This window comes from Spea bombifrons, chromosome 1 (assembly GCF_027358695.1).
Source record: "Spea bombifrons isolate aSpeBom1 chromosome 1, aSpeBom1.2.pri, whole genome shotgun sequence".
Lineage (NCBI taxonomy): Eukaryota > Metazoa > Chordata > Amphibia > Anura > Pelobatidae > Spea > Spea bombifrons.
Genome location: NC_071087.1, coordinates 142,836,883 through 142,851,042, shown reverse-complemented (window position 1 = coordinate 142,851,042; position 14,160 = coordinate 142,836,883). Strand labels below are relative to the sequence as shown.

The window sequence follows — 14,160 nt, the reverse complement described above, 5'->3', positions numbered from 1 at the left end:
ACATATACTAATCCACACACATACCAATCCACACACATGCACCAATCCACACACATACCAATCCACACACATACCAATCCACACACATACCAATCCACACACATACCAATCCACACACATACACCAATCCACACACATACACCAATCCACACACATACACCAATCCACACACATACACCAATCCACTCTCACTGTATGCTTTCCTACCTTTCCTCTTTTCTCCTTACAGCTCCTCTTCCTTCTCTTCGCTCCTCTTCTTCAGTTCTTGTCTTCTTCCGGGTCAGAGGGCACAGACAGCGGTGGGCGCGGCAACAGCTGTTGCCGCGCGGATCGCAAGGGAGCGGTATCGGAGGTCTTTAACAGACCTCCGGCTCCCTTGAGTGATTTTAAGCCGGGTTCAAGGGAGATCCTTGAACCGGCTTAAAATCACTCAAGGGAGCCGGTGGTCTGTTAAAGACCTCCGATACCGCTCCCTTGCGAGCCTGCTCCTCCACCGGCCCGCCCCCCGCTAGGTACGCTACTGCACGTCCCGCCCCCCCCTTTTTTTTGGGGGGGTGACACGCGCAGGATTTCCTGCGATTCTTCCTCGGCTCCTCCACGGGTCCTCCAGCACAGATTCTTTCATCCTCGGCGGCCGTGCAGGAGCCGAGGATGAATCGCAGGAAATCCTGCGCGTGTCACCCCAAATGGCTACGCGTGTCAGCACTGACACGCGTGTCATAGGTTCGCCATCACTGGTATAGTGCATAGTTACATTGCTTCCTCCAGCATTTCATTATACTATATGCAGGGTGTACTCAGCCATTCATGCTGGAGAATATTGGTAGTGTCAGCCCTTCATAATGAATGGTGAAGTCATAACGCTCCCTGTAGTAATAAGTCCCCAAGAGGTTTTATCAAGATTGCTACTAGGCTGCAAAAAGTGTTGCTTAAATTCTGTCTATAGATGTCTCTTTACATTGTATACGCCATCAAAGTCATTTTCTGCTATTTTTCACAAAGGTTAAATCAGCGTGTCTGTATCTGTTGCTGCGATTGTAGGTCCCTTTTAATTTTATATCCTACCGCAGGAGGAGGCTGTTGTAGAACAGAAAGCTTACGCTCTAATAGAGTTCAACTGGATAAGAAAGGGATCATGTTTTCTGGATGTGAGTGCGTCTGCCTGGACTTACAGGTTTAGAGAGTCATTTTGTAGCGGTGCAGTGGAGGATTTGATAAGTACCAGTAATTTCAAGTGATTGTATCCAGCTGTAGGCTTTTACATGATAAAACCAATTCCCCGTGCGGTTTAATTTTCAATGCAGTATCTGCTTTTCTCTATGATTTTATGGCCTGCTTTTACTGCGCGGCTATAACTTTTGGAGAGTGAAAGAGAGAGTGAAACGTCAGACTGTAGAACTCCTTGTCACACACACACGCACATCAAAAAATAAACTAAAACATCAAAAAAAACTACCGGGCAGGGCAAAAAAGAAGCAGAAGGGTTTGAAAAAACAAAAACAAGAACAAAAGTTTAAAAAAAATATTCTCCTAGTGCCCAAAGCATAAAAAATGGGGGATTGTTTAGCAATGGCATTTTTCGTCCACCTTTTACATGTCAAATATTATGTATGCATGTGGTTTCAGGTTGATGTCCTAATTATACTAAAAAATAAATATATATTTATTTTTTATATATATATAATATAATATGACTCCAGCCAAGCTCATCATTTAACCCTTTAAAACTTTAGGTTAGGAATTTTAATGCTGTGTATGCAGATCCATATTAACAAATGTGTTAGTTTGGATCCACATCTTGTGATTTTAGTTACCGATGCAGCTCTCTGGTTTTCTTGAATGTCACGCTAATCACCCAAGCACAAAAAACAAAAGATGTTAACATTTTCATCTTTTCATGGAAATGCTTGAGACCTTTTTTATGGAGTAAATCATGTTAAGGAGGCTTCCGTAGTGGGCCACAAAATACATTTTTTACTTTATTGCATATGACATAATAGGGCTGATTGTTTATAAATGAAGAGTACTTCTTTATGTCTTGTTTGTATGCCACGTTTGCTGTAGGGCATTTGTATGTGACTCCAGAATGTATAAATAATCTCCTTTATTAGACAACATATATATCCCTTGCACAGTTTCTAAGTGATCGCACACAAAGTGAGGAAGGTAGGGAACGTAGATCTTGTATCAAGCTGTCCTAATGGTTCCAGTATAAGCTTTCATTTATCTTAGCCAAACGCTCAAGTACAAGAAAAGGGCAAATAACACAAAACCTACTGTAGTCTGAATGCTTAAAGCTGGGTAACGGCTCGTCCGCTCCAACAGCTGCTTTCATCTATCATTTGTTTTTTGGCTTCTCCATGTAAAGCAGGGATCACAGCGAGCCCAGCATTTTCTTTGAGTCCTTTCATTTATAAATGATCTAGAATGGCTAACAAACCCTACTTTTATTCCCCGCCGGTATCTGCTCTTCCCCCAATTAGGGTGTAAAATGAACAATAAAGGTTTGCCCCTGCAGGTCATGAGATCAGTACTAAGTAACATTAATAGGACATGTGTTTTTAACTCTTCATCATCATCACCTCCATTGTGGAAATTAAGCAAAATAGATGCAAAACCAGCAACTTCTCTAGGCTGCGGAGCTATGTGGGCAGTGTAATTAATGTATGTGCTGGTTGTAAATTAGACGTTAGTATGTCTGCCCTGGGACTGTGGAAGTAGCCAGAGAGAATCTTTCTGCCGCGTTGCTATGGTAACAGCTCACGCCACCAGTCTCTTCGTTTAGCAGAGCCTATCGCAGGCCCTGCCGTCACACTGTTATCGGTACAGTGTTTTTATTCACGTACGGCTCTTTAATGTCCCGGCTCCAAAGAACCTTGGGAAAAATGAGATCAGATGCTTTGATTAAAATTAAAAACTGCATACTTGACAAGGAGAGCTTCTTATTGCAGGAGACAGCTTCTCTTCCTTCGAGGCAAATGCGTTCTGCACATCTGATGTTAGTGGTTTCCTAGATATAAAATGTGTGTGGGGTTTTTCTTCTCTTTTTATAGAACAGAAGGCGGCCCTTGAGGGTATTATATTAATCATTTGTAAATTAATTTTATCAGCAGATTTGTTCTTCTATGCCATGCAATAATGCATTGTTAAAAGATATCTTTTAAGAACGTTTATTATCTTAAGCTTTTTTTTTACTATGTATTGTTGGGGGTGGGGGAAAGCATAGCTTAATTGTGAGTTCTCTTCCAATAAGTGTGACCATGCTTTGTAATACACTGACCTCCCCGGTGTTATAATGGTGGCAGATAAGAACAATTTGACCCGTTCAGTGTGGCCGTATTTCCTGATGAAAGTAAATTGACCGTATAAGCACAGCAGAATATTGGAAGTTGAAGGCCATACTTTATTATTTGTACTAAAAGAATCACAATCACACACATGACTATAGTGTACTCATGGTGTTAAAATAAGACACAGATTTAATTGTCTCAGCAATAATAGAGTCTAAGGGCTTGGGTCACTAAGCCCAGATTTAAGCCACGGCTCCACAGCTAAAACTAGGAAATTCATGGAAATAACAAAGTAGCACATTATTATTATTATCTTTTATTTATGTAGCGCCAACAATTTATGTAGTGCTTCATACAATTCATTTATTCTAGTGGTATGGCAAGACTAGAATTTACAGAATAAGACAAACCAATATATTAGGTGGAGAGAGCCCTGCTCACAAGCTTACAATGTTGAGCGTTTACTTTGCATTCAACTCGGTTATTGACCATACCTGAGAGCTTCCCATGGTAGGCTACCTGGAGTTCTCCCTCTTCTGGGGTAGCGTCTTGGTGAAGGGACAGGCCTAGCCAGGCACCCTTAAGTTGGCAGGTGATAGTTGGCAGGGAGTATGAGTACCTTACCTGGAGATTTTGGGTCAAACCCGGAGAGTGTATATTGTGTATTTTATAATTATGCCATTATCATATGAGCAATAAGACCAGGCACTATCTAGTCTATGTATGGCCATTGCGCAAAACCAGTTGACTTTAGTTTGTCATTTAGAAAAGGTTATTGCCCAAAGGCCTGCGTAGCTGCCATCTAGAAATACAATACAAGGGTTTGATTAAGAACAATGAAAGGCAGCACAGGAACGAGCAAATAAGCCAGATTTTTTTTTATTTTTTTATTAAAAATAGCAGGTGAAGAGCGAAAAATGCCAGAATAAGAATTCTGTGAAACAGTCTGCAGAGCTGCTTTTCAGCCTGGTATCTAATGGTGCCAGTTTCCATTCTGACTCTGTGTATTCCCAGTAGCTGTAATCTACAGCTGGAAATGTTATAAAGGCTGATGACTACCAGGAAGCAGCTGTTGGCTAAAATAATGAGCCACATTTCTCAAAAGCATCTTCTGTGACACCTGAAATTTTTAATTTCTTTTTTTGACTCGGCTGTGCGTTAAGGTACCTGTGAGTTACGCTCACTAACGTCTAAGTCAGCGGGTGCGTAACTCGCGATACTAGTTCAGTGGCAGCTTTGTAAAGTTCACAATCATTAAAGCCGTTGCAGATCTGTATGTTTTAAGGTTCGGCCGGCATGCGCTACCGCAGAATTCTCCTGCCGTGCTGTAGATTAATGGAGAGAATATGTTTTTAAGTCTCTCTAAAGGAGATGGTTTGTAACTATAAATATGAAAAGTAGAAAGACAATGGATCAATGTTTAAAGACGCTTTATGTCTGGACACGCTCTTGGTGATAGAGCGTGGTGATAGTTTTTTAAAATATTTTATTAATACAAAGAAAACATCGGATAGCGGCGGTATTGTATTTCTTATACACCGAAAAAGCCTTTGTGGAGCCGGGACCTCCTGGGGCTTCTGGTGGAGGCTTAAGTAGCTCTAAGAAGGGGACCTGGTGTCCACCATGGCCCTCTGGCATGTTTGGCACCCAGAACACTTTTTATGTTTTCTTAACAGCAGAGCCGCTGAACCTCTGGGCTTTAATCTAAAAAAAAAAAAAACTGGTGATAAAACCTACTTTTTACAATGGATACCCTTAAACGGCAAATTTTAGACAATTACACTGTCTGGTTTGTCTTATGTCTATTGAATGCACACAATGCCACAATTCTCAGACCAATTTCCCTGTCATGTACATCAGTCCTGACAGGGTTGTATTTTTTTATTGATTTTCCGGGTCATAAAATAACATAAAAGTGACTATTTTTAGCATTTGCTTGTCCGGCCAGTATGTATGAATAAGCTAATAATAGGAAATGACTCGGCTGGCTCTCTGATTAGCAGATGGTGGCACTGTAACTTAATTATCCAGGGAGTAGCATTTATCTGGTCATTGTGCACATGGTAGAGGTACAAGAATAGGGAGTGCAGCCTACACTTAATGCTATCATTGCCGCCCCGATCCTTGCTAAGCATAGCATGCTAATGTATTAGTAAATTGGGTTGACTGCTGTGCTGTGTATTCTGCATGACAAGCCGGCAGGGCCACAAGGGAGATGCATGCTTTAATCGAACAAAACATTTTAAAGCTGCAGGGTCATTTATCACGAGCAGTTGTCTGTGCCTTTCAGCCTGTACGTTACTTTCACGATGCTTTTTATATTCGTATTGGCCGCGTCGATTGAATACTTAATGTTCGCTGCTTATCATATTGAACCTTGCAAATGGAACAGGGGGTTATTCCCAATACAGAGCTTTGGCTTCCAGTGATAGAACACAAATATTCGTTGTCCGTCGCTGTGTAAAGATAGTCAAATATTTGATTGAACTGGCTTGGTATTACTACAATAATATAAAGAATTCTAATATGACGTGAAGGAATATTTGTTGAAGTGCATTGACTTATAGACAACAGCAATACAAACAACTCCTAATCTCATGCAGGGGACACACACACACACACACACACACACTATTGTATCTGAAATGGCTCACTACACAGCCAGTGATCCCAAACTTTTGAACGGTATTTTATGTCAGTGACATTACAATGATGTTGTTTATTATAATGTTCTAAAATCGTTCTTATCACCTCTGCCTGTATTATGAGATGTAAAAAAAAGTCACAAAATGCTGCCATGTGGTTTACAGGTAGCTGGGGGGGGGGGGTGCACGTTTGTTCTGCCTGTTAAATTATTTGTGGGAACTTGCACATCTAGAATTGTCTGTGATCATGTTTGTCTAACCTTGTTCTTGCACCTGTTACACCCGTTACCCCCGCATCAAATGAGAGGCTTTGGGGGCAGCCATGCAAGTCATTATAACTCCCTGCGGAGCCCTGGGAGAGCTCCCTATTGATGCCGGTTAAGGAGAGCGTGTGTGCGTACAAAGAAAGACGAGGAAAATTAAATATTGTGTTTTTGGCCGTTGGGGGGGATGGAGGGGAAGTGTTTGTGGTTCTCCGTTTAAGAGTAAATTCTCATTATACGCGCCCATGCTGTTCTTTGCGACTTACTTTTTCTGTATAATTTTGTGTAGCACGGTTTATTAGAAGAATCAAATGTTGTTTTTTTGAAAACAATTCTCACTAGAGCTCCCGAAAGTAGAACATTTTGTACGTTGTGTTTTCAGAAAATTGTTTTAGAAATTTAGATTGTTAAATCAAATGCAGAAACAGAATAACATGCTCAGGAAGTGCTTTTGTAGTTATATTTAACCCCTTAAGGACAATGGGCGGTCCCTAAACCCATTGAAAACAATGCATTTTGAGCCTGTACATGTACGGGCTTTGTCATTAAGGGGTTAAAATACACTAAATATACCGGTATGTTCAGTAATCAAATTCACAAACATAAGTTGGGACATCCAGACACTAACGTTATCACCATCTAGATGGCCTTAAGGATTTTTTACATTTTTTTTTTCTTTTTTCAGTTTAGCGATGTCTGGTTTTGGGGTGAGGACTTTTAGTGATCTGTGGGTACCTACAATAACGCTAGGAGCTGGATCGATGAGCCAGCCAAAAAACTTAGGAGCCAGATATACTCCTTCCCAAATTATCTTATCAAACACGCTAATATTCTATGCTCATGTACACATGCCAACACCATACACTAATTCACACGCAATAACACTATATGCTGACATGCATAAAACCATACACACTAACATTACACTCATATGCACATGCCACCCAACAACATACTCCCACAATATGCATATACGGTCTTACAGACTGGCTCTAATTCAAGGAGAGCTTCTTATAGGGATGTCAACAGCTAATTTGTAGCCCCTTGGATATATGAAGCAAATGCAATTTGCTGAAATATTTCGATGCTGGAAAAAGTAATTCAGAACATGTGAGGTGTGTGTCAGGACACTGTCTTTACTTAAGATTCTGCTAGTTGCCCATAGCAGTTTCTTATTAGCGTAAAATACTATAATGGCCATAATAAATATGGATCTTCACTCCTCTGTGAATCCAATTACCAATGCATGAATAATAAATCAGGTGGATAATAGGATTATTCTGTAGAAATTGTCCCTTTTGTAATTGTTTGCATCCCATAGTGTATCTGCAGTCTGTATGGATGGTTTGGTGTGTGGGTGCCTGGCTGCCATAACACTAAAATATAACAAAAAACAGTTAACTAGAGCTAGAGTCATAGGATAACAAAATGTTTGGTTGTATAAGTTGACATTCTGCATATCTGTGATTCTCTGCAAACCCACAAAACTGGAAACACCCACTGAAGTGTCCATTACATTTAAGTAAGCCTGCGCCAACCACAAGCCTACATTCCCTAATCTCAAATGCTGATTCCACAAAATGTAATATGCTCTTTTTAATACTTAGACTGTAGGCTCTCATAATGTATTCATACCTGCTGCACCCCATTCTGTGTGACTGCTGTGGTTACTATATGACTGCACTTCAGTTTGGGGTTACCATGGCGACAGAAAAATTCCTTTCTGGCGCTTAGGGTTTTGCTAGGGAGCAAGCCTATATTACGTGCATAAAAGTACAACTCGCGCTTGATAAACTTAGGGCTAAAGCACACAATGTACTTTGTAACGGAGCTCCCTGCCCGGCACACCACTGGCCCTCGCACTCTGTCCCAGCACTGGGAGTCTGAACGTGACATCATTCCCCGGCAGCGTGTGACGACTGCGAGGGGGCAAAAGTGCTGTCTTCAGCTGACAAAAGTTACAAAAAAAGTGTGCTGCTGTGTGTATTATTGCTGCTGTGTGTGTGTAAATATGTTAGTATGTCAGTGTGGGGGCTAATATTTGTGTGTAACTGTTACTGGATGTTAGTATTGGGGGGGGGAAACTGGCTTCTAGATATAAACAAAAGTTGGCAACCCCCAAACACTCTCTTTACTAGAGGTATGGCATTGTACAGACTTTTACCCCAGTCAAAAATATAAATATATCTCTTCAGGTAAGTGTGTGTGTGTGTATATATATATATGCTAGGTTGCGCAATAAACACAGGGGGTGTTTTATTAAGTAGCGTCGGAACATGTTTCAATTTAGTTACTAATTGTATTGTAATTGATAGCTATGTTGCTACGCCTGTCAAAAGTGGTTTCGTAAAAACCCCTCACAAGTATTTTTCTTTATTTCTCAAAGGTTTCGGCACAGTCCAAATCATTGGTACTTGAGAAACTGGACGATACACTGCTGGATTCGACAGTGTCTTAAATATGGTGCCCAGGACAAGGCCCTCTATACTTTGAAGAACAAGGTGAGACCCAATATGCTGATATTATAATCACTAAACAGTGAAAATATCTAATTTTGTTAGATTATTGCGGTACAAAGTCATATTTGTCAGTACATGGCATCTGTAAGGGTCTGTGATGTTGAAGGAAAATTAGAATGGTTTTATTACACTTAACATAATGCAGGATCAATACTATGAACAATGGAGATTCTTTGCGGGGCTACTTCCTTTTTTAATCCCCACAGCCCCACTAGCCTGTTAATGTTACCTAATAGTTTGTTGTTTTTTTTGTAATAACACAGAATGATAGGTTTGTGACTTTTTAAATAAAAGAGCAAAAAGAAGTAAATTTAAATATTTGAGCTCATAAATCGACTCCAGTTGAATGCACCTGGGTGGTACGATCCCCACCTACGGATGTGGACTGGGTCCAGTATAGGATAATCCAGCAGTATTTGATGGAGCCTATCTCTGGCTCCCAGTACGGCATACGGTGGGAAATTCTCAACGTAGGTATATACCGTATTTGCTCGATTATAAGACGACCCTGATTATAAGACGACCCCCCAAAATCTGAATATTAACTTAGGAAAAAAAGAAAAAGCCTGAATATAAGACGACCCCAAAGGAAAAAAGTTTTACCAGTAAATGTTAATTCATGTAAACTATTTTTTTTAATAAAAGCTATGATTGAGAAAAAGATTTTTTTTGTTTTTATTTCTTGTATTTTCCAACCTGTCCCCCAGTTACGCACATCTGCCCCCAGGCTTGCCACTCCAATATGGCACTGTGGCCCATGATATGCCTTTTAACCCTCTATATGCCACTGTGCCCCATGGTATGCCTTTTGACCCCCCTATGTTCCACTCTGCCTCCAGAAATGCCTTATACCCCTATATCCCATTCTGGCATTTAGGGGGTTAAAATGCATATTATGGGGCAGAGTGGCATATAGGGAGGTATAAGGCATTTCAGGAGGCAGAGTGGCATTAAGGGAGTTAAAAGGCATTGTATAGAGCACTCTGCCTCCAGAAATGCCTTATACCCCTATATGCCACTCTGCCAATTAGGGGGTTAAAAGGCATATTATGGGGCAGAGTGGCATATAGGGAGGTATAAGGCATTTCAGGAGGCAGAGTGCTCTATTAAATGCCCCCTTAACGCCACTCCAGAAATGCCCTATGCCCATTTAACACACACACACACACACCCTATACCCCCATTTAACTAACTAACACACACACACACACACACACACACACACTCTGTGCGCTTCTCACCCTAATAAAGTTGGCAACAAATATATAAACATACCATATTTTCACGATTATAAGACGACCCCCAAAAAATAGGTAAACTATTTTTTCATATTTAATAAAAACTATGATTGAGAAAAATGCATTTTTTGTTTATTTCCTTTTATTTGCCAACCTGCCCCCAGTTATGCGCATCTGCCCCCCAGATATGCCTTATACCCCCTTATATGCCATTCTGCATCCCTGATATGCCTCTTGACCCCCTATTTGCCACTCTGCGTCCTGATATGCCTTATACCCTCTATATGCCACTCTGCCTCCCAGATATGCCTTTTAACCCCTCTATATGCCACACTGCCCCCCATAAATGCCTTATACACCCCTATATACCAATCTGCCCCCCTGATATTCCTTTTAACTCCCTATATACCACTCTGCCTCCCTTATATTCTTTTTAACCCCTATATGCCACTCTGCCTCCCTTATATTCTTTTTAACCCCTATATGCCACTCTACCTCCCGCATATTCCTTTTAACCCCCTATATGCCACTCTGCCTCCCTGATATCTTTTTAACCATGCCACTTCTCCCTGTGCTTCAGATTCCTTGTTGTGTAGTGGTGGCAGCCGGTGGAGGTCTGTGCGATGCACGCAGACAACCTCCGCTGCTGCTGCCCACGCTTCCGCCGAGGCTTCTATGAATGAGTGCCGGCAGCAGCGGAGGTTGTCTGCACGCATCGCACAGACGTCCACTGGCTGCCAGAGAGTAGGATCTGGATCCCCTGCAGCGCTGCGGGGGATCTGGATCTTAGTCTTGTAGTCAGATCTCTATTTGAGGTCTGATTAGAAGACGACCTCGAATATAAGACTATGGTTATTTTTCAGAGCATTTGCTCTTATCGCTTCTTTGTGTGCCTATAAAACCACTGCTCCTTTTAATTATGCAGAAAATTAATTTATTTTATGCACTGCCCTAGCAAGATTTCTTGTTGGAAAGGATTTCAATTCCATTTAATACTACACGGCATGTTTAAGATAATCTCCTTGATGAATGATTACCGTTAAGTCGGAAAAGGGAGTAGTACCCTTTACGAGAGTAGAAATATATCTTTAATCCCAAAGTAAATTTGGTTATTTGCCTGGTATAGGTGTTCACATAACCATCCATTCGCTTTTGTAATTTAGACCAGTGGATTTTTTATTTTTTTTAAAGGTAATGGTTTGTTTAATAAATTAGATTTATTAGGGTTAAGTAGAACATTTCTGAATAACAACGATAATTTAGCACTTTTTTCTACTCCGTAATGATTGTGGGTCTAACATGAGACGAATTGTTGAGCATAGGATAATGTCATTTCAATGCTATTCTGCTGCCTGTGTTTTTATGGAAAAGCATTGTTGTGGAAATTGAGATTATATCATCTACAGTAAATGGAAGGAGTCTTCAAATGTTTTTAAGATATGATTTGTAATTCTGCTTGGGAACTTCCTCGGTTTGGCTGCCCAGTGTGCCCCCTCTCCTAGAGACGTGGCAGTGATCAGGGGTGGGCTAGCCTCAGGTTTTAAAGGTGTGGGAAGTGGCAGAAAGAGACTGACCAAATACCTCTAATCTGCCCAAACAATGAAAATACTAACCCAGAGTGCCAGGAGACTCATGGAGACTTTAGGTCAAACCCAACAAGTTACCAGGTATGCTCGCGACATTGTTCCTAGATATCCTATGACACCTCGTGTTATGTACACACAGGTTCAGTATGGCATTTTCCCTGATTGCTTCACATTCAACTTATTACTGGATACATTCCTCAAGAATGAGAATTATGAAGGTACCGTATACATTTCCAGTCAAAATGTCATTTATTAAGATTGTACATTTTTATGATGCAGTGTGGAATTATATTCTAAAAAGATATTAGAGATCGAAAACCCTTTCAGCAGAAGAATTTTGAATACTTTTAGAGCAATTACAGTATTACTTTTGTTTTTGTGTCTTTCAAATTATAATTCAAGATGCCCTTTTTTTAAACAGACAATGTCTTCTCACCTGTAAGTTAATGTAATGGTACTGTAAAGTGCATAAATGTGTGTATATAACACATACCAAACAAAACCTATTCTGTTTTTTAAGAAAGTTTTGTAAAGTCTAATCACTTTTATATTTCTGGAGAGTTTTTTTTTTGTTTTTACAAATATGTTCTTTCCTCTAACACACTGATAAGGTGGTTGAGAGGGTCTTTGCTTTATTTCATTACCAGTAAATGACCATTGTCCATCCTTAATTATTAGTCAAACGTTCTAATTGATATTCATGCGTTTTTGATGTAGTATACATTGTTTTGTTCTCATTTAACTTTTTATTCTACACTAAATATACATATTAAAATAATGTCCTATTATTTTGTTCTATTATGATTATTCTATTTTTTTACATATGTGTCTGAATTGCAGTGCTGCATATAGGTATAATTCAGCTTACTTAAACAAGGCTTTGATTTAAATGGCATTTACGTACATTTCTATAAATAACTCATGGCGTATTAACGACTCATGGTTGTTAAGGTCCCAGCGGCACAGAGGTTTTTCAAGTGATAATAGTAATTTAGATTTTATAAAAAAAAGATTCAAGTTCAACCCTGCTGTTCCAGAAGACATCCCACATTGATGTAATTTCCTATTCTTCAAAAAGAGGAAAAAATCCGCGCTCCAAATGGCTTCTAGGTATAGGATCCCTTCATTTAGGTTGCTTCACATTGCTGGATGTAGCTACAAAAGGAACATTAAAGAGTTTGCTCCTAGTTCATGTGCTCAGACACAGCCGCATGTGTGTGTATGCGCGGGAATAGAGCACTGACTGCTGCGTATGTGAATGAGTAGCATTTCTCAACTTTAAACACGTGATTGACATTTCATTTAAGACTGTAAGAAAAGATGTATGAGGTTTTCTTGGCTGAAAATATTCTGGTGTCAACTCATCTGATTTAACTCCCTCTTGATGCTGCAGTTTCCAGAATTAAATCCCATAAGCTGACTGCGTTATTTATAATTTTGGAATAAATGTTTTTATAGGCTATATAATCTTTTGGTTTTTCTCGATTCCCAGAATGTGTTCTAGCTGAACCCCCAGCTATTTTTTTACTGCAAATGTAGGGGTCAGGAAAACTTGAAAAGAACACATCATATTGCTATAGAATGAGGGTAGATTTGTCAACGTGCAATTGTCACTTTAATGCTTGGCAGTCCCCGAAACACGGCTGAATCTTTCCCCAGTGTCCCCTACACAAGCTGGAGATGCAATACTAAGAGTTCCTTCTACGTGTCTTGGTGGAATTGCTTCCAATTTGTCCCTCATGGAGAGATGCATTAAAGGCTCCATGCAATGTTACCAAAAATCTATTTGAAGCTACTTAAGCATTAAAGTCTCACAACCAAGTCATAGCCCACATCTACTATACAAACACCCCCTTTGGTAGATCTATTAAAGAATGGTGAAGAGTTTAGGCTTTCCATTTGGGAAGTGACAAAATGAATGACAATAGTTTGAATCTATGAACGCTAACTTGCCTTAAAAGACTGAAGCAATCCATCGGAGACCTTCCAAAAGCATTGGGAAAAAAATTGTACAGAACAAATAAAAGCCATTACTGTTACTCTTTATTATTCTTGTAATAATTTGGACTCTGTTTTCCTTTTTTTATACACCCCCTGCTCTTACCGTCCACCTAGATTTGGTATTCTTTTAAAATGTTATGCCATTTTTGTGCTTGTAAAATGTCAGCTTTGGTTCCCACTTTCTACAGAATGTGTACGAAGAAAATCTTTCTTTTGCAGACGCTGTTTCTGTTGTGACTGAGATAATGCTGCAAGAGAGTTTTGATGAAATTTCTACGCAGCTTCTCTCTCTCTATGCCTTACATAAATACCTTTCAGGACAACCAGACCTCAAGGTAAGAAAATTAGAACGTTCTGCAAAAAAGCGATGCCAATGGGTTTATGCCATCAGGAATATTCCATCAGTGGTCAATAAATAAATAAAAACTAGCACATTGTACAAATGGCTAGAAAAGCCTAGTTTCTTGTTTTTTGTTTTTTCTTTTCTATCTCCGCGTCTGTTTTGAAACAGATGGCAGGGGTTTCTAACTCCTCGTTATGGACACACTTTAAGCTATTAGTTCAAATATTATTAATGTGTGGAATATATAAACTAAGAAACACAAACTAGATACTATA

At 39.8% G+C, this 14,160-nt stretch overlaps 1 protein-coding gene across 1 annotated transcript in view; it reads left to right on the top strand.

Moving 5' to 3' along the window:
- MRPS27 (mitochondrial ribosomal protein S27) overlaps nt 1-14,160 on the top strand; it is a 34,125-nt gene that overhangs the window by 9,092 nt on the left and 10,873 nt on the right. Inside the window, exons 5-7 of the mRNA XM_053475538.1 lie at nt 8,585-8,699; nt 11,681-11,759; nt 13,762-13,877. Of these exons, the coding sequence (XP_053331513.1) occupies nt 8,585-8,699; nt 11,681-11,759; nt 13,762-13,877 (310 nt within the window). The remainder of the gene's footprint in view (nt 1-8,584; nt 8,700-11,680; nt 11,760-13,761; nt 13,878-14,160) is intronic.